Source organism: Boleophthalmus pectinirostris, unplaced genomic scaffold (genome assembly GCF_026225935.1).
Source record: "Boleophthalmus pectinirostris isolate CB_2022bp ecotype Guang Dong unplaced genomic scaffold, ASM2622593v1 HiC_scaffold_16, whole genome shotgun sequence".
NCBI classification, from domain to species: domain Eukaryota; kingdom Metazoa; phylum Chordata; class Actinopteri; order Gobiiformes; family Gobiidae; genus Boleophthalmus; species Boleophthalmus pectinirostris.
The window spans coordinates 7,851,878-7,876,291 of record NW_026571095.1 but is presented as its reverse complement, the minus strand read 5'-3'; the positions used below and the strand labels follow the sequence as shown (position 1 = coordinate 7,876,291).

The 24,414-nt window shown below is 37.4% G+C and overlaps 1 protein-coding gene across 1 annotated transcript; it reads right to left on the bottom strand.

Annotated features, from left to right (window-relative positions):
* Positions 1-1,602: 1,602 nt before the first annotated feature.
* zgc:66427 (uncharacterized protein LOC406256 homolog) lies at positions 1,603-24,414 on the bottom strand. Its single transcript, XM_020922224.2, is given in 6 exon segments — positions 1,603-7,742; positions 10,748-10,843; positions 14,506-14,611; positions 15,662-15,757; positions 23,644-23,857; positions 23,860-24,414. Coding segments are annotated over 5 exon segments (798 nt in total). The 5' UTR covers positions 24,184-24,414; the 3' UTR covers positions 1,603-7,742; positions 10,748-10,785.

Below are 24,414 nucleotides of genomic sequence, written 5' to 3'. Positions count from 1 at the left end.
ACTGAGATTCAATTTGAGCACCTTATTTTGAAGGACTCTCTTCGTACAGTTATATAGGTAGAATTCTGTGTATTATATTTTTTTCATATTCATATAACATTGCATTGTCGGGAAAGAAAAATAACTGGTGAGGTGGGAAAACACCAACAAACAAAATGGTTCTTTTTGGACAGAAGACCCTGACACTGTGCTGAGTAAAACTAAATCTCATCTTCATATCTTTACCATCCCTTCATCAACATTAAATGTGAGCTGGTAGATTATTTGATAATTGATTCATTAAAATCACTGCTTTCAAGAACCAAAGTTGCTCTGTTTATGTTATGCTCATTAGTTTTTTTCCAAATACATGTTGCTGTGATGTATACATGTTTATGTTTATTTTATGTATATTTTTCTCTATATTTTCACAGTTTGAGAGGAAGAAGTTCAATTATCTCCATGTAGCCCTATTGTATGGAGGTTAAAGTGAAAGCATCAACTTTCTTACTCTTCCTTGAAAAAATATATTAAAAGTGCACTATGCAACCTGGTAGAGGTCACCAAGTCTCTCAGAGATGTTATTGTCATGTTATACATTGTTATGTTATTATGTTTTGTTTTATGCTGATTCTGATTATTGCTTTTGCCTGGAATATTCCACAGTATGCCATTAAAATTTCTCTATCTTGCATTGATTAATTTATATGCATTTTTGCTACAAAAAATACATTTTTACTGTGAGTGGGCTCAACTCTCTAGTCTCTACAGATGTGGCCTGGTGGCATCTGCTGCTTGCTTTCTCTAATACAAAACAACGTGGTGTGATTCTTGCCATAACCTGAAATTGCTTTAGTAACTGATCGTACTTTGGTCAAATCCTATTTTTGAGATTTGTTTGATCAAATTTAATCTTGGAATATAAACAGTTTTACTAATAAATACTTGCTCAAAATCTGTGAAAAATATATATTTAAACTGTTCAATTTTCTTCATCAGTGATTTAAAATGTCCATATTATAACATAATGAGCCACGGGTGTCATGGATTATAACTATACATCTGAAACAAGCACAATATGTCTTCTTTTGCATATGCCTTGAGCGCTCTGAACCTTATGGTCTTTTGTTGCTCTCCACCACCTGAGCCCAAAACCTGAGCAGAATTTATGAAATATGCATGAGAGATTGTCGTGGAAACAAACACAGCTCACCATTCAGTGACACTATCCAGAGGAAACAGGCGAGCAGTTTCCTCCAGTTGTTCATGTTTGTTCACAACTATTCCAATGACCTGGACAGGTTCAGTGGGTACCCTCAGGGTCTGAACAGAGACGGTCTGAACAGAGACGGTCTGAACAGGGTCTGAACAGAGACGGTCTGAACAGAGACAGTCTGACAGGACGTTGTTTCTCGGAGGTGGAGTGGGAAGAGCTGCGTGTTGTTCTTGCAGTGTCTTACAAGGACATCAAGAGAAAAGGAGATTCAGAGGATTTGGAATCAAAGAGAAGTCTTGGGCTTTAGAATGTGATCGATAATTTTTCCTTTTGGCATCACAGTGTTGAGTCAAAAGTATCATGCTCATTACACTCATTATTATGCCATTATAGAAAGAAAGGGTCAAAGAAATAAGGAAAAATGTGCGATTTTAAGGCTGTTTACACAAGAATGCATTTCAATGTCGCAGTTTTTCCTTAAGTGAATTTCTATATTTCATTTTCATTTTGGTTGCATTTATGTGTTATTAATACTGCTTATACAATTATTAGCATTTTATTAATTCTACCTTGCGTCACCCCGTTACCTTTGTATTGAAACTGTTGAGAGTGTCGAGATAAACAGTTCTTGAATGTGCAATGATTTTGAAAAGCGTATTTCAACACAGTGGTTTTCAAATTCCTCAAATCTGCAGTGACTGTCGTACTTGCACACACTTTTCAGTTTTAAATTCAAGGGTTAGACTTGGTTAAATTTTGCACTAGTCCGGGGTTTAGTCATGGACATGTCTGATCTGGTTTAGACCTGGTTTAGACCTGGTTAAATTCTGAATTAGTCCTGTTTTAGACCTGTTTACATCCCAAATTAGTCTGGGTTTCGACCTATTTAAGACCCGGTTAAACCCTGAATTAGTCCTGGTTAGACCTGTTTTAGACATAGTTAAATCTTGGTTAAGATTTGGTTTAGACCAGGTTAAATTATGAATTAGTCCTGGTAAGACCTGGTTTAGATCTAGTTCAGTCCTAGCTAAGACATGGTTAAGACCTGGTTTAGACCTGATTAAATCCTGAAATAGTCCTAGTTTAGACCTGGTTTAGACCTGGTTAAATCCTGAATTAGTCCTGGTTTAAGCCTGGTTTAAATCCTGAATTAGTCCTGGTTTAGACCTGATTACATCCTGGATTAGTCCTGCTTTAAGCCTGTTTTAAGTCCTAGTTTAAACCTGATTAAATCCTGAATTAGTCCTGGTTTAGACCTGATTAAATCCTGGATTAGTCCTGGTTTAAACCTGTTTTAAATCCTAGTTTAAACCTGCTTTAAATTCTGAATTAGTCCTGGTTTAGACCTGATTAAATCATGAATTAGTCCAGGTTTAGACTTGATTAAATCCTTAAATAGTCCTGGTTTAGACCCGATTAAAACCTGAATTAGTCCTGGTTTAAACCTGATTAAATCCTGAATTAGTCCTGGTTTAGACTTGACTAAATGCTGAATTAGTCCTGGTTTAGACTTGATTAAATCCTGAAGTAATCCTGGTTTGGACCTAGTTAAATCCTGAATGAGTCCTCTGCTAGACCTGGTTAAATCCTGAATTAGTCCTGGTTTAGTTCTGTTTAAATCTTTGTCAAATTTCGAATGAGTCCTTTTTAAATCTACATTTAGACCTGGTTAGTATCGGATTACCCACATTATTAATAACACAAAGTGACCATGAAAACAAGACATTTTCTATTTGAATAGTCTGAAAACCACTAATTCCAGACAACTGCTTTAGGTAGAAGGTAGAATACTGAGATTAAAATGCAGCCAAAACTGTTTCTATGATTCTTCCCCATTGCGAGATGAGGCCAAAACACCAGAGGTTTACTCAAAGTCGCCTATATATATTCTAAACTGTCTGTAATAATGAAAACTTTACATTTTAGCAATTCTTGTGTTAGCAGCCCTTTAAGATTGTCCATTTCTTTACAATTTCTTAACCACATTGCTGACCCCGCCCTCCTCAATTCAAATTACAAAATATAAAAACAGGTAAACCAACCAACCCGCCCACCCTCCACGCCAAAAATTACAACATCAAAATTCACCACAATTATTGAACAATGATGACCGATGCATTTCGCTACGTCTTCTTCTTCCTCTCAAAATGCCCACACTAAAAAAATTTGGCATTAGTTATATTGTATTTCACTGTATAGTCCACTGTGAAACTCCCTCCTCGCAACAAAATTGAGGGAGAATGCGATCAAAGCCAGCTCAAAAATCTATAAATCCACGGTTCTGTCTTCTACCAGTTTGAGGCAACATCCGTATGGCCATTTTAAAGGTGCACTGCGTAAAATTATTTGGTTATGCGATCTCCATGGTGACTACAAGGTTCCTAACTGTTGGGCCAGAAACCAAAATAGGGTAAAATTTAGATTCAAATTCCCATATCTGGCTTGACAATTGAAATTCGTGAAGATGAGTTAAATAAGTTAAATTAAAAAGACGCCAAATCGGTAATAATTGCAGCGGTTAATATTGAAATTTCTATAATAAATTAGCTTTTTGTTCTTATTTTTTATCTATTGGTGTAGAAAGAGAGTTTAAGTCATAGGTTGGGTTCACATTATAGATAGAATTAAATTATTACATTTCATATTCAAGAATTTAAGAGATGAACCAATAAAACTTTGAATAAATATTGACAATTCATTCATTTTTTTTTACACATTTTTTGTTACAAAGTGGGTTCCTAAACTCACTACTAACATTTTGCTTTCTTGTCATCTGTTTTAATCACACTTTTATGACAGATTGTTTTTTTTTTTTACCAACATAGTTAAATCATTTCACATTTAGACAATTTGTGTCAGTAGAAGTTGCCGATTTGGTTCTTAACAATAATAAATTACATTAAAATTTTATCAGTTTAAACTATAGATTTTCACATGAACCTAGCCTACCCAACCTAAAGCATGTTTTTATTAATTATTTATTTATTAATTCACGATAAATTTCACAAAAACATTGCCAGATGAAGTCTCAACAATCCTAAATTCACCTGATATTTTTTCTAATCATTATGTCCTCTTCAAGCCACCGTACTTGCTCAAAATCAGACTTTCAATCTCAAGTTTCCCCACCAGATGGCGCCACAATGCTACACAATGCACCTTTAAGATTATCCATACGAACAATACTTTCCTGTAACACACAACCCCACTGTCTCCAAGGCAACCAGCACACAAAGGCAAAAGAAAGCCAACAAACAGCAACAGCAATGCTTATAATGGAAAAAAAAAAAAAAAAAAAAAACTATAGTATTAATATTTTTAAAATCCTAGAAAAGGGCTCAAATTCTCCACTTCCTGTCAATAATCTCCGGTAAAAGGGAGATAGCAGACACACGCCAAGTAAACATGCCCCAAAATTGTAAGATATCACTAATATATTGTCTTATTTGTCAGAAAAATGTGAAATTAATTTGAAAATTGGGTTGAAATCTCTTATATAACTTCAAAAAATGATCTCAAAAGAATGGTATGATATGGGTGGGGACAGCGCGTCTAAATAAGGGTTGAATAATTTTGAGCGTATTTACACAAGGCCCACTCTGTCAGGCTATTTGTGGGCTTCAGTTTCCTGTTATAGCCGCCATTTTGAGGACCTTTTGACCATTCAGTGTTAGTCATTATGGCAACAGTCCATATTTTCCCATACCAAAAATACAGATACGATAGATAGTAACAGAAAAATTCATCATAAAAAAGGTTATTATTTCTGAAAAAAACTGATCAACTTTGCAGAATTTGGGTCAATTTTCTCATATTTTTTTCATATATTTGCAACATGGAATTTATTTATCTTTAGTTAATTTATCTAGAGATTGTGGGATTTGAACCAGCTGCCCTTTGGTTACAAGACGACCAAATCAGTTTACAGGTCTATGAAAATTCTTGTATTAGTTTAGTCTATTTCAAATTTGAATATTCCTCGATTATCAATTCATTTTGAACTGAAAACGAACATCGAATCACAATATTCATCCACAAAAATCACGATCAAAGCTTTCCTCAAGTTGTCCAACCCTCTTTGCCACTGTCCCAATCCAAAACGTACCACTCTGAAAACCAAATTAAAGCAACGTCCTTAATGTTTTGTATCTTATAACGCGACAGAAAGCATGTCACGGCAAAATGTATTATAAAAACTACATTATTTCTGAAAAAACCTTCGAAACTTTGCAGAATTTGGGGCGATTTTTTACAATAAACACGCACACACACTTTCACTCTGAATATTCTACAAATCCAAAGACAGGCATTAAGTCCTTAGTTGTCAGTTCACTCACCCACTCGATAATATCCCAGATTTATAATGAAATAAAGAAATTAAACCAAAAAAAAGGGACAAAAGTGCTCAAGAGTTGTGCCAAGACCAGCCCTCCTATGGCCCTATGGAAAACCGTTAGTCCGGCCACTTCCTGTCTCCTTTCAAAATAGCAGCACGTTTAAATCAGCGCTAACCTATCCGCCACAACTGACCTCTTCAAAATAAAAGTCCAAGAGAGAAAAGAAAAACCTTGAAATCCCCCCTTTCCCGTGAAATGTTTACAGCACAAACTACGATGGAAAAGAAGACACCTTGTATTTTTTTGGAGCGGTATTTTGGAGTTGGCGGTTAGAAGTTTTGTAGAGCTGCACGATATAACACGAGATTAGCATGAAAATTAATTAATACAACATATTTAAAGCTACGAATTACTTGTTCTTGAAGTAAGATTCTTTAATTAACTTCGCCATAAACGTTTGAAAATGGAAACACCAAGAGATTAAAGGTAAACTAATGGTCAATGTCCAATAATGCAGCTATATGTTATCAAAAAATAACACTTCTCTCATACTTTTTCAGATGGGCGTGATTGACAGGTGGATTAACCAATCACGGACAAGCAAGCTTCATCTGTGTCAAAACAAATATGGCTGCTTAGATTGGAGGAAAGAAAAGGAAAAAATATCACCAAGGACTGAAAAAAAAAGCCAAATTTCTGCAGAATCAATGAGTGAAGCACTAAAGGTGCACTGTGCAACTTTTCTGCTCGTTTCCATGGAGATGTAATTGCTTTGCTTTGAAAGTATGGGAATAAAGTAGGTGATCACGTTGGAGACAAGTCAAGCCTTCACATTGTCAGTATTCATGTTTTTCAAAGTATTTTCGAGCTATAAAACACTTGCAATTGAATACATGCAAGGCAGATAAGTTTAATGCCATACTGTGAAACATTTCATGCAAACGAACAACATCTCCATGGAGACAAGCAAGTAGCAGACCTTACATGTGTCACTGAAATAAGCAAATCTGATTGGACCAAGTGACCAGACTGACATCCCTTTGTATAAAAATTACAGAGATCATTCTAGACTGAAATTCTGAAATTCAATCAAAGAAGCAACATTTGGTACATTTTATGCCAGTTTTTAAAGAATATTTTTGGTTTAGATGATCTATAGTCTACATTAACGTTTTAACTCTTGGTATTAGAATTTTTCCAAACATTTGTGGGAAGAATTTCAAATCGTAATAGTGTAAAAGAAAACTGCGAGAATCTTCAAAAAGCGCAGTTTTAGTCACAATAAGTTTCAAATTTTTTTCAATTTAACTCGATGTGTATCAAAGATGCATTGTGTAACTTTACTTTCCTCCATGGAGATTTTATTGCTTTGTCTGGAATGTTTCACAGTATGGCATTAAACCTTTCTTCGTGGAGATCAAATCAGACAAAGTTACAGGGCAGATCTGTGGAGAGGCGATGTCGCTCACAGTCAAAATGCCTGTTTTTCTGGGTAATTTTGAACTATAACACCACTTGTAATTGACAACTGTCAAGTAGCGCTGTTTAATGTCATACTGTGGAACATTCCAGGCAGAGTAATGACATATCCATAGAAACAAGGCAACAACACCTCTTGATAAGTTATCAAAGATTGCATTTTCAAGTTTAAATACCTTTTCATTTGTTACTATATATTGTTATTTTATATTGCGCAGCTCTACAATTTGATTTTGGGGGGATTTCGCCGACAGAAAAGCTAGCCAACACCCGAAGCATGACGTATTTGCAATACTTTCGTAAAAATACTGTACTAGAATGACCAAGCAAGTCCTGTTCTTCGAGAGAGAAAAATACACAGGGTAAAACGTCCGTCCTCACAGTAACATCTCCATCTGAAGTTCAAGATTTCACCAAAATGTAAAGGTTCTTCTTGTTTACTTATAAATTTGTCATTTTTTTCCCCCCCCAACGACGTTCGGCGCGTTCAAGCCATTTTCGTGAACTCGGAAATAACGGTCAAGGCTCCGATGACATTCCGACACAAAATGAGAAGTTAAATCATTTTCCTTTTTGGCTTGAAATGGGCTGCGTCCTCCCGGGGGATGTCACTGAAGTCTGGAAGTTGAAAAGCTGGCGTCCGCTTGAATGTACAGCTCAAAGGGACAGCTCTTGTTTTCGTTCAATCAAGTTTTTTTATTGGGGTTTTAAATGGTGTTCAGTGTAGTCTCCTGCAAAAGAGAAGAGAACTATTTTAGACAAAGTAAACATCACAAGAAAGGTTTGTTAAAATTGAGGTGGACTAATTATTTTTCATTAAAAGGCCCATGTTACGTTGTTATCTGATCTATGTTATAATGTTTCCTCCTCACAAACAGACCTGGAGTTGTGTCACACATGTTTAACACAAAAATCCTGTATATTTAGACTGAGTTCTTCTCTGAAACAGAAAGCACTCTGTTCCACCTTGTGATGTCATGTGTTCACTAGAATTATTTGGATGATTTCAGCCCTGGAATTGCCAGTCTCTTCTGAACTAAAGGTAAAAGGTAGCCGTTAACCTAAAAACTACCGCTTCATAACATCACAAGTTTGAACAGAGCTTTTAAAGCGCTGCATGGACTGTGCTGCTCAGATGTACAAAGGTAACTAAATAGTTGTATAGGGAGGAACTATGGAACCACTGTTTGGGGGATTTTTTAATATATCCTACTGTTTGGTGAAGGAATTAAATACATTTTTTCCCATACTCCCCACTTAATTAAATATTAAACCAGCAAGGTGGGGTTACCCATGTTCCCCTGTTCCTCATACTCTATAGATGGAGGAAAGTACCAGGTCCACCACAAAGCAATCTAGTTACCAGTTTTAAAGAAGTGAGTCAGCTGGCTGTGTGCATGAGTGTCGCAATAGGTTCATCTAACTAAGTGAGGCTGGTGGATTATAAGAGTACTATTATGTCCAGGATAAAAAAAAATGTTAGTTTGTGGCTGCACTATGATAAAAATAATGTAAGAAATTAAACTGAAGTCTAAAAAGGTTTTGCGATGACTGAAGAAGCTTGTCAGAAATGTCATCAGAAAAGTTGTTTTTGTTAGGTTGTTAACTTTACATGGATTTAAAATGACAAAAATGACAAAATGTCCCCGGGGTGTATTACAGAGGACAAGTTATGAAATAAAAAATTAAAATAAAATTAACAAAACCTAAATTCCATATAGATAGTGTTCCATATAGACAGAAAATCAAAAAATATATATATTGCAAACCACTTTTTTTCTTTGGGTCCCAAGAGGATAAGGCACTAACATGTCAGAGATGTACTTTGTACTTTAGTGCTTGGCCATGGAGAGACTTGTACACAAGCAGAGCCACTTTAAAGTCTATTCTCTTAGCCACAGGGCAGCGCAGAGAACTGAGCACAGGAAGCATGTGCTCGTACAGAGAGCAGGCCATTACAGTAGTCTAACCTACTGGAGACAAACGCAGGGATCTCAAACTCTGCTTTAGACAGGATACCTTTGATTTTTGCTATGTTTTTTTAGATGGTAAAAGACTGCAGATGTTATTGATTTGATGTGGCTGTTAAAGTTCAAGTTTGAGTCCATTATTACCCTAGACTTCTTGCCTGATTTGAAGGTTTCAGAGAGAGAGACTGGGGGTGACTGCTGACACTGTCTCTTTGTTTCTGTGGCCCAAAGACTTTAGAAGGAGTTTAGCTGGAGAAAGTTGTTTTGCATCCACATGAAACGATTACTCAACGTGTTGCTGAAACAACTCCAGGTATGTTTTTGATGAGGTAACAAGATTATAGCATGTCTTAAAGCTTAAAGAGTCCGTTTTGCATCATAAAGAACCTTTAAAGGGAAGGAGCACATGACGAACCCTTTACTCTTTTCAGGCTGTAACTCATGTGTTTAAATGACACTGACGGATGTTTGAAGACCTCAAAGAAAAGTCACATGAAACACTTATGTCATTAAAGGTCATGTGACAGACACTAAAAAAGGAATGTGTTGAGATGTCAATATGATTTATTTAGCCCATTTTTATCCTGAGAATAAACAAACATTAAAACAAGGGAGTTGCTAGAACTACAACTGTTGAAACAGTGAAATTATTTATATTATTAACTATAAATTATGTGCAACAGTCATGGCTATTTTTCCTAAACAAATAAACAAGAGGGTTTCCCCAAGTATGAACAAAAGGCTCCAGGGCTAAATGGCTATGCTCACATGCACACCAAAATCTGATTATAATCTGATTTCTGGACCTTTAACATTATTTATGAACTATTAAATTGCAAAATCTGATGAGAGTATTCAGAGGGACCATGATCAGAAAGAATTAGATTTAGCCGATTACATGCCATAATAAATAATCTTCATAATAATAATAAATTAGTGAGTATAACTGCAGCCACTGAAGAAAAGAAGGTTCAGAACCATTGATAACTTTTTATGATGTGGCGGTGTTTTGTATTAGAACACAAAATCAATCACTAAACATACAACTGAACGTCCACCCTGTCTCCTAACTCCTAACTGCATCTCCAATAATGTTATGTTTAGTGTATTTTTATGTATCATTTTAAATAGTGCTATAGATCAGACTCTAGAGTACTCATTGGTCACATTTTTGAATTTTGAATTAATTGTTCTGAATTAGTTTGTAATTAAAATATTCACCTTCAGTTTTACATGGAAATAATAATTCTGAATTGAGGTTTACATGGAAAACATGTTAAATCACTTTTATTTAAGTCCACTCAACATCTGGGGTCAGGAAGGGGTCTGATTGGACAGGGACACAAGCATATTTACGTTGACCGAAAGAAAACACACACTTCAGCTGCTACTGGCTTTTTTGTCATCTTTGTTTGTTGTTACGCCACAGACACAAACATGATATAAAATTTTTCCACAGTCGTTCTCATGATAATTAAGCAGCGGCTCGAGAATTCTATCACACTTTACATCAGTCAGCTGGGGAGGAGAAGAGAGGAAGAAGACAAACTGTCAATGGCCACATCATCTTGCTAAGCACGGTGATCTATATTGAGTGGTCTTTATCTAGTGACCATCGCTGGATGCCACTTTTCAAGGTGCACTGTGGGAAATTTTTGCGCAGACAGCTTTTTGAGCTACTGCAAACAGCACTCACCCCTATTTAATGCCCTCTGTGGGGAATATTGTGGACATTCAGACGCAGCCAGTGACTTCCTGGTTGGTACCTGAGTTGTTGGTCACATGACAGATCATGTGACACAGGTCAGTCGAAGGGATGCTCCGGGCAGCATGGCTTCACCTTGGCCCAGGAGTCAATGCAGCTGGAAAACAAGAAAGCAGAATGAAGGAGCCGTGTCACATGTAGTGCGATACTAAAATTTCAAATTATACTTAACAGCGTCATTCCCCAATATGAGTCATTCACATTGCGTTGATTATGTCAGCTGTTAACTTGAGTATATTTTTATTATCTCAAAGCCACCACACACTACAGGATTTTTTGGTCTTAAACCACTTTTAAATGTGTGACAAAAAGCGCACACCACAGACACGAGGAGAATCTTATGAGACTTAAAATCTCCAATCGCAAAGACTGCCGTGAGACACGTCTGCGGACCACAGGTTATAAAGCTGTGAGCTAGATCGCGTCTGCTGTTTCCTGTCTTCAGTAAAACCACTCGCTTTGAGATTCTTAAGTTTTCAAAAGATCAGAGCACTGCACTTCTAGTTTAGATACAAGTCAAAACTGTGTTATTTATGAAATGTGGTGCAATACTTCAGATACATCATTTTTAATGCATAAAAGATTGGCGATAAAGTCCACAGGAAGTAGAGTCACTATTGCTAATCTGCAGCTTCACCTCGATACATGCTCTGTGTGGATGTAAACAAACGCACATGAGAAACTATTTTCACCTTTTTACTTACAAAGAACACCTCAAACTAGATTAATAGCACTGTTTTGTGAACTGGATGTCATTTGCGGAGGAAAAATTCTATGGATAATATGGACGAGATGCTGCACTTTAAATTTTCCACTTTACGAGAGGTGAGGAATAAAGTCATTATTTTTGCAATATCGTGAGTTTGTATCTTGCGTCTCTGTGTCCGTCACTCCTCTGCCCCTGACACTTTGTTTTGTTTGCTGATGCCGTAGCATTGCTGATGTTTGGTTACGATCTGATAGTGACAACACACACACGAGGAGTGCAACTGCTTCAAAATCACACACGCAGACAAGAAGTTGGGTCATGCCTCCTCAAACTCAGGGAGAAGAAATCACAGCCAAAATGGGGCAAATTCTCCAGTAGTGTGTGGCGGCCTTTACTCTCTGAAAATGGTTTAAAGTGTTATCCGTCAGGTATAGCCTTAGTTCTCCATTCATTCAAGTTAAATAGAGCTCGCAAAGGATGTTTCATGTTTATTTTTAGAAAGAGACGTAATAGAAATGAATAGTCTGTCCATGAATGTATGCCAGATATATGTATGGCATAGTGACCAAAATTTGTTCAGATTTCATTTTGACGCAAATTCGATTCAGATTCAAATGGGGGAATCACATGGGGTGTAGGTCAGAGGGTCGTGGAGACATGTGACCAGCTCATGTGCTAATGTTAATGCTAATGAACGCAAACACCCAGAACTAATGGGGGACAGAAGAGGAGCTGTGCTGTGGGGCCCCGGGGCTCCATAAAGTGTGAAACCAGACGCTTGTAATTACTATGAGACAATGAAGTGAACTGTTACGGACATGAGAGGATTACACTGGGATTATTATAAACATCACTCTCAGAAAATAACTGTTCTAAAATACACTTTCTCACACACTATTTCCCTTTTCTTTTAAATGTGCACTCGTTGTATCCATGGAGATATGCTTGGGAGATTGCTTTCCCTGGAATTTACCACAGTATGGCATTATACTTGATGATTTAATATTGGTGCTTTTACAATAAAAAACTATACCTTGAAAAAGATGCATTCCAATATATAGCATATGCCCATCTCTCCATAGATCAGAGCTTGGTCTCCATAGAAACCGATAAGTTTAATATCATATTGTGAAAAGTTCCAAGCAAAGCAACAATATCTTGATGGTGGTGGACCCTCTACCCGGAAAGTTACACAGTGCACCTTTAACAGCAACCATGATTCACTGGTTTAGTGATTAATTGCTCTTAAAATACTACGACAGTACTACACATGAAAAAATATGTTTTTCTTTTTGCGGTTTTGAATAAAAAAATACAGCAGTACAAGAGGGGGTATTCTGCAAAATCCACTTTTTTGAGCTTTCTACCTTGTTATAATATTGTTCCCTCATCTTGAAACATGCCTGAAGATGTTTTAGATGTCATCCATGCATGTTTGAGTAATCTAGCAATCTCTCCTGGGCGCTATTCAAACCCTCCTTACAGTTAAGCAGTACAATTCTGTTCAACGCTCCACCCACAAGAAACAGCTTGGGTCTGTCAAATGTTTTTCTCCATGGAGATGTTTTTTGAGATTACTTTGTTTGGAATGGTCCACAGTATGGCATTAAACTTTTCTATCATCATGGAGACCAAACCAGACAATATTACAGGTCAGATCTCTGAAGAGGGGACCTTGCTCACAGTCAGAAAGCCAGTTTTTCTAGGTATTTTTGAGCTGTAAAACCACCTGTGATTGAATAAATGTAAAATAGAGCTGTTTAACATCATACTGTGGAACATTCCAAGCAGTACAAAGATATCTGCATAGAAACAAGCAGGTGATGGACTCCCTACTGAAAAGTTACATAGTAATATTCATTTATTGCTTTAAAGGTGCACAAACTCTAAAATGTAAAATGTAGGAATTATTTAAAAACAACTGCATTACATTCATTTTGCTTCACAGGCCCACAGCTTTGTTCAGCCCCAGTACAAACCTTTTCTTTTCTTATCACTGCAGTTCATTTGCATATTAACCCCTCTCTTTTGTTGGTGTCTGTCTGTTGCACACCAGCCATTCATATGCAAATACTCAGAGTGTGTGTGAATGGAGATGGCAAATATGTAGGTTTGGACATTTCATCTGTGATCAAAGTTCAGGTTCAAGTGTACTACTACTTTGAATCCCTGTATAAACTGTCCTCTGCATTTGACCCATCCTTCAGCCTCTCTGGGTTAAGCCTGTCAGGAGCAGTGGGACCAATCTCCAGATCTCAAGTTAGTCTTGGTCAGGACTACTTCAGCTGACAGATTGACCTGTTGTGCATGTTCTGAGTTGATCGGGGAAACCAGAGTGCCCGAGGGAACCCACTCAGACAGAGGGAGAACTTGCAGACTCCACACAGAAAGTATGTGTGAACAAACAGCACCTTTAAAGAAGACCTATTGTGCTTAAGATTGCTCAAACATGCAGGAATCACTCCAAATACAACTTCGAGAGGGTAAATGAGAAAAGGAAACAACTATAACATTGTTAAAAGCTCAGAAAAGTCAATTTTTCAGAATTGGTGTTTTTCAGATTCTACAAAAGGATGATGTCATACTTCCAGATGAGAGACAAGAGCCAGTTTTTCCTATTATAATGACATTGTACTTTGCCATGAAATATAGGAAAGGTACATTTCCAAATATGGAACCTGAGCATGTCTATTACTGACTAGACCCAAGACCATGCTAGGTTACAAGAGAAATCTGCAGTTGAAGAATATTCATTTTAGCTGACCCCCATCTGTGTATAGGCCTATAGAATGCTGTGATGTCATCTGAAACCCAGCAATATGTCTCCCTTTAAGAACCACTGGTCTACACGCATCATATGTGCGATGTATTGTGTGCGTCAGACTCAGACAAGGGTTTATGGCGAGTGTCGAGCAAAATTCACAAACCAGAAAAGTGCTTTGGTGCTATGGTGCAACATAAAACAATGAACAACAATAGTACAATACAAACTATAATGAAATAAAAGGCACACATTAAATAAGATGGTACAAAAAAAAAAAAATACTAACCTCTTGTGGTAGACGCAGAGGCAGGCGAGGCGGGCAATGGTTTCCCCTTGGACCAGCTCCTCCAAACAGATGGAGCACTCACCGCTGTCTTTACTGAGCACATCCGCTACGCACACACAAACACCAAGTTAGAGCATTCATGTAATATGCTTTAGATTAGGGCTAGTTAAAGCCACAGTATGTAACATTTAGCCTAAAAATAAACTAAAACAGTATGTATTTTTTCTTTGAAGAACTTTTAAAAACATGTGTCCGTATTCAGTGAGCAGGCTTGCATCTCTACAACTGTTGCTCCTTTGGTGATAATCTTCCAGAGTATGACATAAAACATATCCATCAGCAAGCAGGTTCCAAAGTAAGCTTTAACTTTCCATTACCATGGAATCCTGCAGGTGACGTGCTACCTCCAGAAAGTTACACACTGTACCTTTGAGCTGTTAGGTTTGTCTGTTTTTGATATTTTAAGTAACAGTTTTTGGTAATGTGTAATATGGTTGTTGACAGTTTACAAGGAAATAGTGGAATGTTCCAGGCAAAGTCACGACATTTCCACAGAGGTAAACAGCTAAATAATCTCTCATCAAAAGTTTGGCCCAATCCGAAATGGCAAAAATACTTTTAGTACTTCCTTCTCCTTTGCCTGGACCTTTAAGAGCTACGGCATGTGGTCAACTATAAGAACCAAGCAGCGAGGAGAAGGAGCTACCGCTGCTTTTGTTAGATCCGGATCCAGATTATGAGAATTATTTAAGCCTATTTAAGCCTTTTCATCACAAAAATAACTAAAGTGACCATTCATGAGTGAAATTACTGCTGCTAAATAAAGAGCTGCACACATATGATTTCTAAAAAATGTACAAAAAACATAATATCAAGCAGGCTGATGTGGCTCTATAGTAGTCATGCTTCATGTGTTGTGAAAATTAATCTTATTTATGCAGAAGATTTTAATTAATATCTGCTGTGATGGATCAGCATAATGTCTCCTTTCCTTACTCCTTCCTAACTTCACTCATCAGTTTGAATTGTCCTTGTCCAGTTCGATGAGGAAAGGAGCTTCAAAAGCTCATTTAACCCAATTCGGATGGAGCCTTGCATAGTGTACCTTTATTTACTTGAACTTCTATTGTGTGTAGATGTTTATGACTATACTTACTGTTGTAGGGCAGAGGGGGAGAGGTGAGGCAGCTGAGCAGGTGGTCCTCGATTCGACCTCCAGGAAATGGTTTGGAGCAGAACGGACAGCGGATACCTGTGACAGACAGACACAGAGAGAGGTGAGTGTCTGATACAGGGGGACCATTAACAATACAGTCCTGGGCCTAGGGTCTGGGGCCTAGAGTCCGAGGTCAGAGTTTGGTCCCAGTTAAAGTGGGACTAAACAACTAAACTCTGCCCAAAACCACATTTCAAACAGAGCTGCTAAACTGGGCAGTACATGAAGGACTAAAAGGGAGACATCTGGATGTAAAAGGAACAGTATGATTGGGGCAGTCCTGGGTGATGTCACATAGTACTTGAAATTGCAGAGACCACTGGAGGCAGCACACACAGAACTGCTGAAAAGGACTAGGAACTGTGGATAATACTATATTTTGCTATTATTTTGATTTTATTGATCTATATTTAACCAGGATAGATTAAGAATCTCTTTTTCAGGGGAGTCCTGGCCCCATAGGAGATCCTGTTGTAAATGTTTTTTAGTGGTAGGAGAAATCAGAGCACCCAGAGGAAACCTACACAGGCACAGAGAAGAAAACACAGAAAACCCCTGCACCGCCCCAGAATCAAACCCAGGTTGTTGTGAAGCAATAGCACTAACTGCTTTGCCACCGTGCTGCCCATTGTACACACCATACACTTCAGTAACAGAAAAGTTGATTTAGTGTTTAATTCCATGTTATATCACAATTTTGACCTGGTGTTAACATACCCAAAATCATTTTAAAATGGGGGTATTATACATCTATGAGGTAGCTGGTATTTATGCTAAAAACAATGTATTAACATGTTTAATAAGTTTCACTTTCAGTTTTGACGCTCTGAGTTTCCCCTCCAGTTGCTCCCCATATCATGTATCATGTTTTTATATTTATGGAGAGCTGTCCTGTGGGAGCATGGGTGACGTAGTCTTACGGGCAGAGCATTTCAAAAGAGTCTTATAACTAACTGTGAGGAGAGTTCAAATAGGGCCTGGGAGAGATTGCAAAAATTCATGGAAGCCATCTAAAACCTCTTCCGGCAGGTTTTTGATGAGGGAAAAGCATTATAACATGGTCGATTTTGCGTAACACTCCCTCTTTAATAATAAACTACATAGCCCCAGCAGAACTAAATAATAAAATGCTAATTTGTCCAATGCCCTGAAAGCTCCAGAGACAGCCCCCCGGTCTCCCTTGGCTCTTGCCCGTCTCATGATGAGGTTTTCTGGGGAAAGCCCTGTAGCGTCACTGGGGAAGTGGGTCAGATCGGCACAGGAGGAGAGAAATCTAGGCCAGTGTTTCTCTCCTCCATCTATGGAGTGTTCTAACGGTGGCCAGAGCATAGTGCTGTCCAAACAGACCTGCTCTCTGTCAAATCTGCTCATGTCTGCTGGGAAACTCAATTTTGTTTCCAGTCAAAGGGAAGCTGGTATTGATGAAGCAGGGAATCATCAATCAATCATTTACAAAAAACAGGTTTGCCGGGCTCGGCTCTGTCTGAAGCTCTTCCTCAAGTTACACTTTAATCTGAAGTTTATTTTTACACAGTCTGACCAGAAAGAACTGACTTTGTTGAAACCACAACAGGTGAGATGATTGTGCTGTTTAAAGGTGCACAAAAAATGAAAAAAATAAATAAAATAAAATAAATAAATAAATAATAAATAAAAATAAATAAATAAATAAAAATTCACACTCTTTCATGCAAAACACACAGCAAACATGTATACTGTAAACAACATTTTGGACATCAGAAATTCTTAATTTGGGGCTTTAGCTCAGTTACATTTTTGTATGAAAAGCGCTTTATAAATAAAGTTTGATTGATTGATTGATAGCTATCAAGTTATATCAAGCTATATCAAGTCTGTAAGCAAACTAAAAATATCCCTATTGCCTCAAAACAAAAAAAGTGCAATGACCTTATGACTTTCTTGGTGTCAGTCATAGAAACAGCTCGTGTCAGGTCCAGTGCACAGAGCAACATCAATTCCTGCATTTCCATGGTGTTCATTACATTTGGATTTGTACATTTGGGCTGAAACCTTTCAAATAAAAATAGCAAGGGATGTGCAATAACGCAGACCAAGACGTATAATTTGCCATTTATTTGAGAAATAACTGCATTTAGAGCGGCTTTTTCAATTGTTATGAACATAGACGCTCAGAGCAGTTGACCATTTTGACTCACTATGCTCTTTGGAAAAATTTGGGCCAATCAAAATGGATGGAGCACGTGTTTGGGTGAAAAACACTAGTTTTCCCTACGTCATCACGCAGCGAGCATGTGACATAGGATAATGATGGAAATATGCTTGGAAAGCCGCAATTCTCAGCTTTTCAAGGAAAAGTAATTTTCTGTCTTTTATGGTTGGAAAGCTATGCGCCGTTATATAAAACATATTCCCAGGTATTGTATATTGTATTGTATGCTTTGCAAATATCATCTTGAACAAGGTAATAGGTGAATGTTTATATGTTTCCTGTTATTTTATTAATGTCAAACCACCGTCTCTCACTTCTGGGTTTTGAATCTACAGAAAAACTCCAGTGAAGTTACACCAGACTTCCGCATTTTATGCCATCCCCTGCTTTACACAATGGCCCTGTTTCAAAGTTTTCGTCAGCAGCCTCTGAGCACGAGAGGAGATCATCTGTTCAGGAATGTACATGCCCCAGATACCCAAACATGCTGTTATAACTTCAAAACCGGGTGAAATATGGCTATGGCCGGGTACTATCAAGAGTGGAGAGTGAATAACTTAACACATGTCTGTTTACACTAGGAATATGCAACTAGGACTGGTTATCATTAAGAAGTTGTCAATACGGTACATATCTCAATACATAGGCCATGATATGATACATATCCCAATATAGTGAGCTTTCAGTTTGATACGATTCAATAAAAAATAAAGCCTAACTCATGGTCATCTTTGTAAAACCACTTCTTACATAAAGTTAATATGAAACCCACTCATTTTAATCATCAAAAAAGTGAAAATGTCAAATGTCTTGCATTAAGAAATGTTTCCTTCTTCCGACGGAGCAACAAAACTGTAGCACTGTAACAAAATAATTTAGTAAAATATACTCGATATATCAATAACGCAGACCACGATATCAGTACTGTATCATCACATCGATATTTAAATATTTTTGCACACCCCTATATGTTACAATATGTAAATCTCACAGTACAATAAACCTATGAGGTTCAATTATTGTATTGACTTGGGGCTATATTGGTGTCATTGTTCAAAAAATGAAGATAGAAAGGTTCTTTATAACTTATTTTCATGTTTTCTGCATTGAAATGGACAAAAAGATCACTGTCTGTGTAGTTTTCTCCATTTTTTAGCTGTTACTGCAATAAAACAATGCATTTAAGCAAAGAACTGTATTATTATATGATATATTGTGACAACCCACAATATTATTGTGAAAACTTTGACAGTACGATATTTTGATTATTGTTACATCCCTAGTTAACACAACAAAGAATTTTATGACCCAATTCCATACATTTTATTTACAAAAAAGAAAATTAATTTGCAAACTTTACTATAACCTAAAGGTGCACTGTGTAATTTTTCTGGTGGCGGGTCCGTCATATGCTTTTCTCCATGGAGGTCTTATTGCTTTTGTCTGAAATGTTTCACAGTATGGTATTAAACCTTTTCATCTTCACGGAGACCAAACCAGACCAAGTTACAGGTCAGATCTGTGAGCCGACCCCGCTCTCTGTCAGAATGTCTGTTTTTCTAGGTATTTTTGAGCTATAAAACCACCTGTAATTGAAAAAAAATTAAGGTAGATCTGTTTAATGTCAATATTCCATCAGAAAAGTTACACAGTGCACTTTTGAAATAAATTTGCAGGCTGCTGTTATTTTTTAAATCTTGATATTGGCAGAATTATACCTATATTGCACCATCCCAATATGAAACTTCTATTACGTTAAATAAGGTTTGGACAAAAATAATGCTGAGCTTAATTTCACGGGTCAAAAGATGCATTATGTAACCTTGGCACCTGCTAGTCTCCTTGCAGATGTTTTCACCTGTAACGTTCCACGGAGACAGATACCACCATGTTAGATCTGTGGAGAGTCAACTCCTCTCACAATAAAAATGCATGTTTTTCAACTGACTTACAGTAAACGCAGACATTTTTTAAAATTATTATTAGCAGACACCAAAATGAACATTCCATTTTTTGAAAAGTTTTGTGCTCATTTACTATTGTTTATTGCCTGGGATGCAGAGTACACAGAGTTTTCAGAAGGACGAGACTGACAGATGGATTAGACAATCAGGGACAGGCATGGTCCAACTGTATCGGAAAAAAATATCACAGGGAACTGAAAAACACTAAACTAAACTCTTAATCTGAGTTTAGCTAAATGTGATTTTATTTATAAAGTATATGTGACCAATGAGCCCCTTCATTTCACATGCATCACTGGAAAAATAATCTGATTGGACGATCTTGCTTGACCTGGTTTGAGACAACGAAGGGAGCCAGGACCAGACTGTTGTAAAAATACAGAGAGATATCAGTCTGGATTTGCCATGCACTTTTTAAAAATTTAGTTTCTGTCCTAATTATAACATTACATTTTTATATTGTACCATCTCTTCTTTTGGATACTAATAATAGACTGCTAGAAACCACACAGTGCTGCATGTGTTCTCAGTAACATTGTGCTATATTCATGTTGTTGAAGCAAGTTTCACATCTATGCATGTTTATTTATGCTTCTTATACACCAACCACCCACTTCATCAATTCTTTAAATCTAAATGAGTCACGATTACAAAACAAAAATGATGAAGTAACATAGTGGCTGTGCTTTAGTCATAGTACTTGGTTAATCCCGTGTGTGTTTAATGCAGGGTTTCCAAACTGATGGTCAATGAGGCACATAAACAAATTGGAAAAAAGACCTAACTCCTATCTACTCCTATTTCCTATTTTAGATTTCCAGGAAGTGAGAAGAACTGAACATGATTGAAATAACATTTCATAACATGTTGGTACAGGGTTAGCTGTTTAGTTTTATAGAATAAGACAGGGGGTTTTGTTTTGAAATGGCACCTTTTGTGATTTACTAATTGCGTCCATTCAAATTGCGTTTTCAATTTGACCATAATTAATCTTGCAGGCAGCCCTAAAGGTCAAACTATTATAATGTGGGTCATTTTACTGTCTATTTACACCTGATAATCTCAACCAACACACACTTATAGGCATATTTTATCATGTATATCAATGGCATTGTATTTAGTCGATGGATATATAGACAAACTTTACTGATTAACAAGGGAAATTATTTGGATATCAGAATGATCTTATTGCAGACAATACAAGGCCCACTTCTAAAACCCAAAGTCAATGTGACTCATTTCACAACCTTCATGACAGACTTGTGCAATATTTGAACCTTCACCCAGGCATGTTTAACACATTTAAGATTAACTGCAAAAAGTATTTGATCCATTGATTTATCCAATTGGTAAATTACTGTCATCGACAGTCCCTGGGGGTGTGAAGCTAACTGAAAGCACTAATCGGTCAGAAGCTCCATTACTCAGGTTAGAATAAATCTGTGTTTCATTTCAACACAGTCTGAACAGAAAGAATATACTTAGTTGGAACCATAACAAGCTACAACAAGCTAGCATTAACCAACATTTTCAGTTAGTCACTCTCAAAATCAAACTCCTAAACAGTAACATGAATGCTGGAGTTACAAGACAAATAAAATTACATGTAAAAAGCAAAATAATCACTTTTCTTTCTAAAAATGTTTCCTCTGGTTACTCACATCAAACATAACATAACATTTAAATAATGCTAAAGGTCTAGACATCAGATAATAATAATCAGATTTTTGTGCTTGTAAGCAAACCCAGTGTGGACCACCCAGGTACACCGCTCTGTAGATCTATACTCTATAATGAAAGGCTGCCAGGTACTAGGCCAAAATGATTTGTGAATGGATTTAAAAGACTAACTTTATATGATGATGAATAATACAAATTACTCAATGTTTAGAGATGCCTGGGGAAAAGCAAATTTACAAAAGGAAAGTAAAGTGTTAGAAGGAAGCCATGATACACAGCATGTATAATCAGTGGTATTCAAAATGCTGGAGGCTCTGTTATTATAAAAGTATTTTCCACTGGATCAGACAGACACACGTGAGACCATGTGTCATCACTGCTGTCTGCTCCATCAGACGACTGCTCCTCCTCAGATTAAACTCATGTTAAAGTAACTGGGCAGGGCATTATTGTCACCATGTTTATCCCACTAACAATACTACATTATTAATAACAATATTATGTTAGTTCAACTAGGGCTGGGCAATTAATCAAATTAATTTGACTAATGATCGAGATTTTGAAAACATGAAACATTTACTTCTGTTTCTTACTTCCAAAGCACAGTCATTGTGCAGTACAATTAGATATCTACACAAATATATTTTAAGGTGATTTAACTACTATTAACTATTTGTTAAATAATCTCATATAACAAGAATGAAAATGTAAAGCGCTTCTGCCATTTGAAATGTACTGGTTGAGGTTTAAAGGGCCTGATTTTCCTCATGTATCTGAGCAAAATTAGTTTTGCCCCAGTACAGGCGTATTGTACAAGCAGTTCTTGAAGTCAAAATAGATGCTGTCTGCATTTAATTATAAAGTGTTATTTTATTGTCCAATAAACAGGAAGTGTGTGTTAACATGCAAATTGTTGTTAGCATTACTGTGATGGAAAAACTCCACTCTGGTCTGGTGTGAAAAGCTCTTATAAACTCACTGCAGTGAATAATTAGGATACTTGGAATGCTTGAAGGTGAGGAATAAAGTGAGGAATAACTTTGGCCCACTGCAAACAGTTTCAAATTAACTGGTTTAGATGTTTTTACGATCAGGTACAGTGCAATATTACGTATTTCACAAATGTGAAATGACGATGATGTTAAACTGTCCACAAAAATATAAAAGTATAAAAATATCACTTAAGATACCTGGATGTTTATTACATACTTTCTCCCTATTCTTTCTAACTTACTACATTCTTCAAATTTTGTATCTTCAAAAGAACACTTGCGTAATTAATACATTAATTTATTGCCCACATTGTCTAGAGTAGACCAAACTAGCCTATTTCCCAAGTAACCCAGATATCTCAGTTTCTCAGAATGCTATCTGATAAGAATATCCACTGCCATTCAATCACTCCCTTTGTAAAGATGTTAAATAATTATGAGCCTAATTTGGCAGCAAGTTCAGATCAGTTAGTCAGTCTGACCTAAAATAGATCCTAATATATTCAAGATATTAGCAAAATGATGGAAATCTAGCACTGTTGTCATAACGGTCAACTATTCTAAATAAAACATGTTCTCTATTAAATGGAAAAGGTCCTCAAAAAGTGTCATCCAACATGGAATCTAATCTCATTCAAATTGAGATTGTAACTCTTTATAAATATGCAGAATAACAACTATAGAATGGTATATTGCAAATTATCAATCTATAGCCCAACTAGCCTAATGATTTCACAAGTTCTGCAGGCCAAGCTAAAGAACAATTAACAAGTAAACAAAAAGAATTTCTCAATTAGCTGTCAAAAGGACAATTAGTCTCATAACTTTTAATTATTACCAAAAAGATCAAATTTAACAACCAAAACAGGCTTTTAAACTGAATACAATGCATGTTAAAATTAAACCTGTCTTAAAATGCAATACTAACTGTAACTGGTTTTAGGTACATAACGTTACATCATTGCTGTGTCATAGGACTGCCAGTCTGAAAACTTGTTACTTAATTATTGCTAAAAATATCAAATTTGACAGCCAACACAAGCTTTCAGATTGGATGTAATGTATCTTAGATTAACCTAATATGTGTTAACTTACTGCCATGGCGGTTGTTTACTCGATAAAGCCCGATCCAAGCCTCTGACACTGGCCGGGGATGTGCGCTCCTGACCCGGGCGGACCGTGCGCCGACACTGCGGGCGGACGAGTGCCTTGTCCCGGGGAGCCTCTCTGAGAAAGTGCGGTGCGGCGTGCGGCCTGTGCCTCTATACCGGGCTGATGTTCCGCTTCGACTGGGGCCTCCGGGGTTATGTTACCGTCCTCCTCCGCCTTCCCCTCGCTATCCCCTGCCGGAGAGGACGGGGAGGCCTGGCCGGAGGGAATGCTACCGCTGTGATTGTGGAGCTCCGCGGGGCTGCCGTCTGCGCTCGCCCCGTGTTGACCCAAGTCCGAGTCGCTGCCCTCCTCCGATCGACTCCGGTTGGCTTCTGTGTCTTCGAAACTCCCGGAGAAGTCGACCATGAGGCTGGTGGGTCTGGAGCAGCGGGGTCGGCGGTACGATTCCCGCTTGGAGCCGTCTTTCCCGAAGGCTGCGGGGAGGACTGGGTCTTCCTGGAGGCGACTCGCTCTGGTCCCCATCTCTAGCGGGCCGAGGGCTTCCCAAAAACGGATGGAAGGGGCAACTACAGCCGCGAAGCTAACGGTGGATCTGGCTTGTCCGGCGTGAAATTTAACAATAATAATAGCCTAGTAACCGGGCGAACAGTGGAATAAGTTTAACCCGCAGTTCCACTCTCCCGGATCGGCCTCAGTTTGTCCTTTCGGTCCACATTTTCCTTTCTTTTTCTGGTTGCTGCAGCGGAAGTAGAA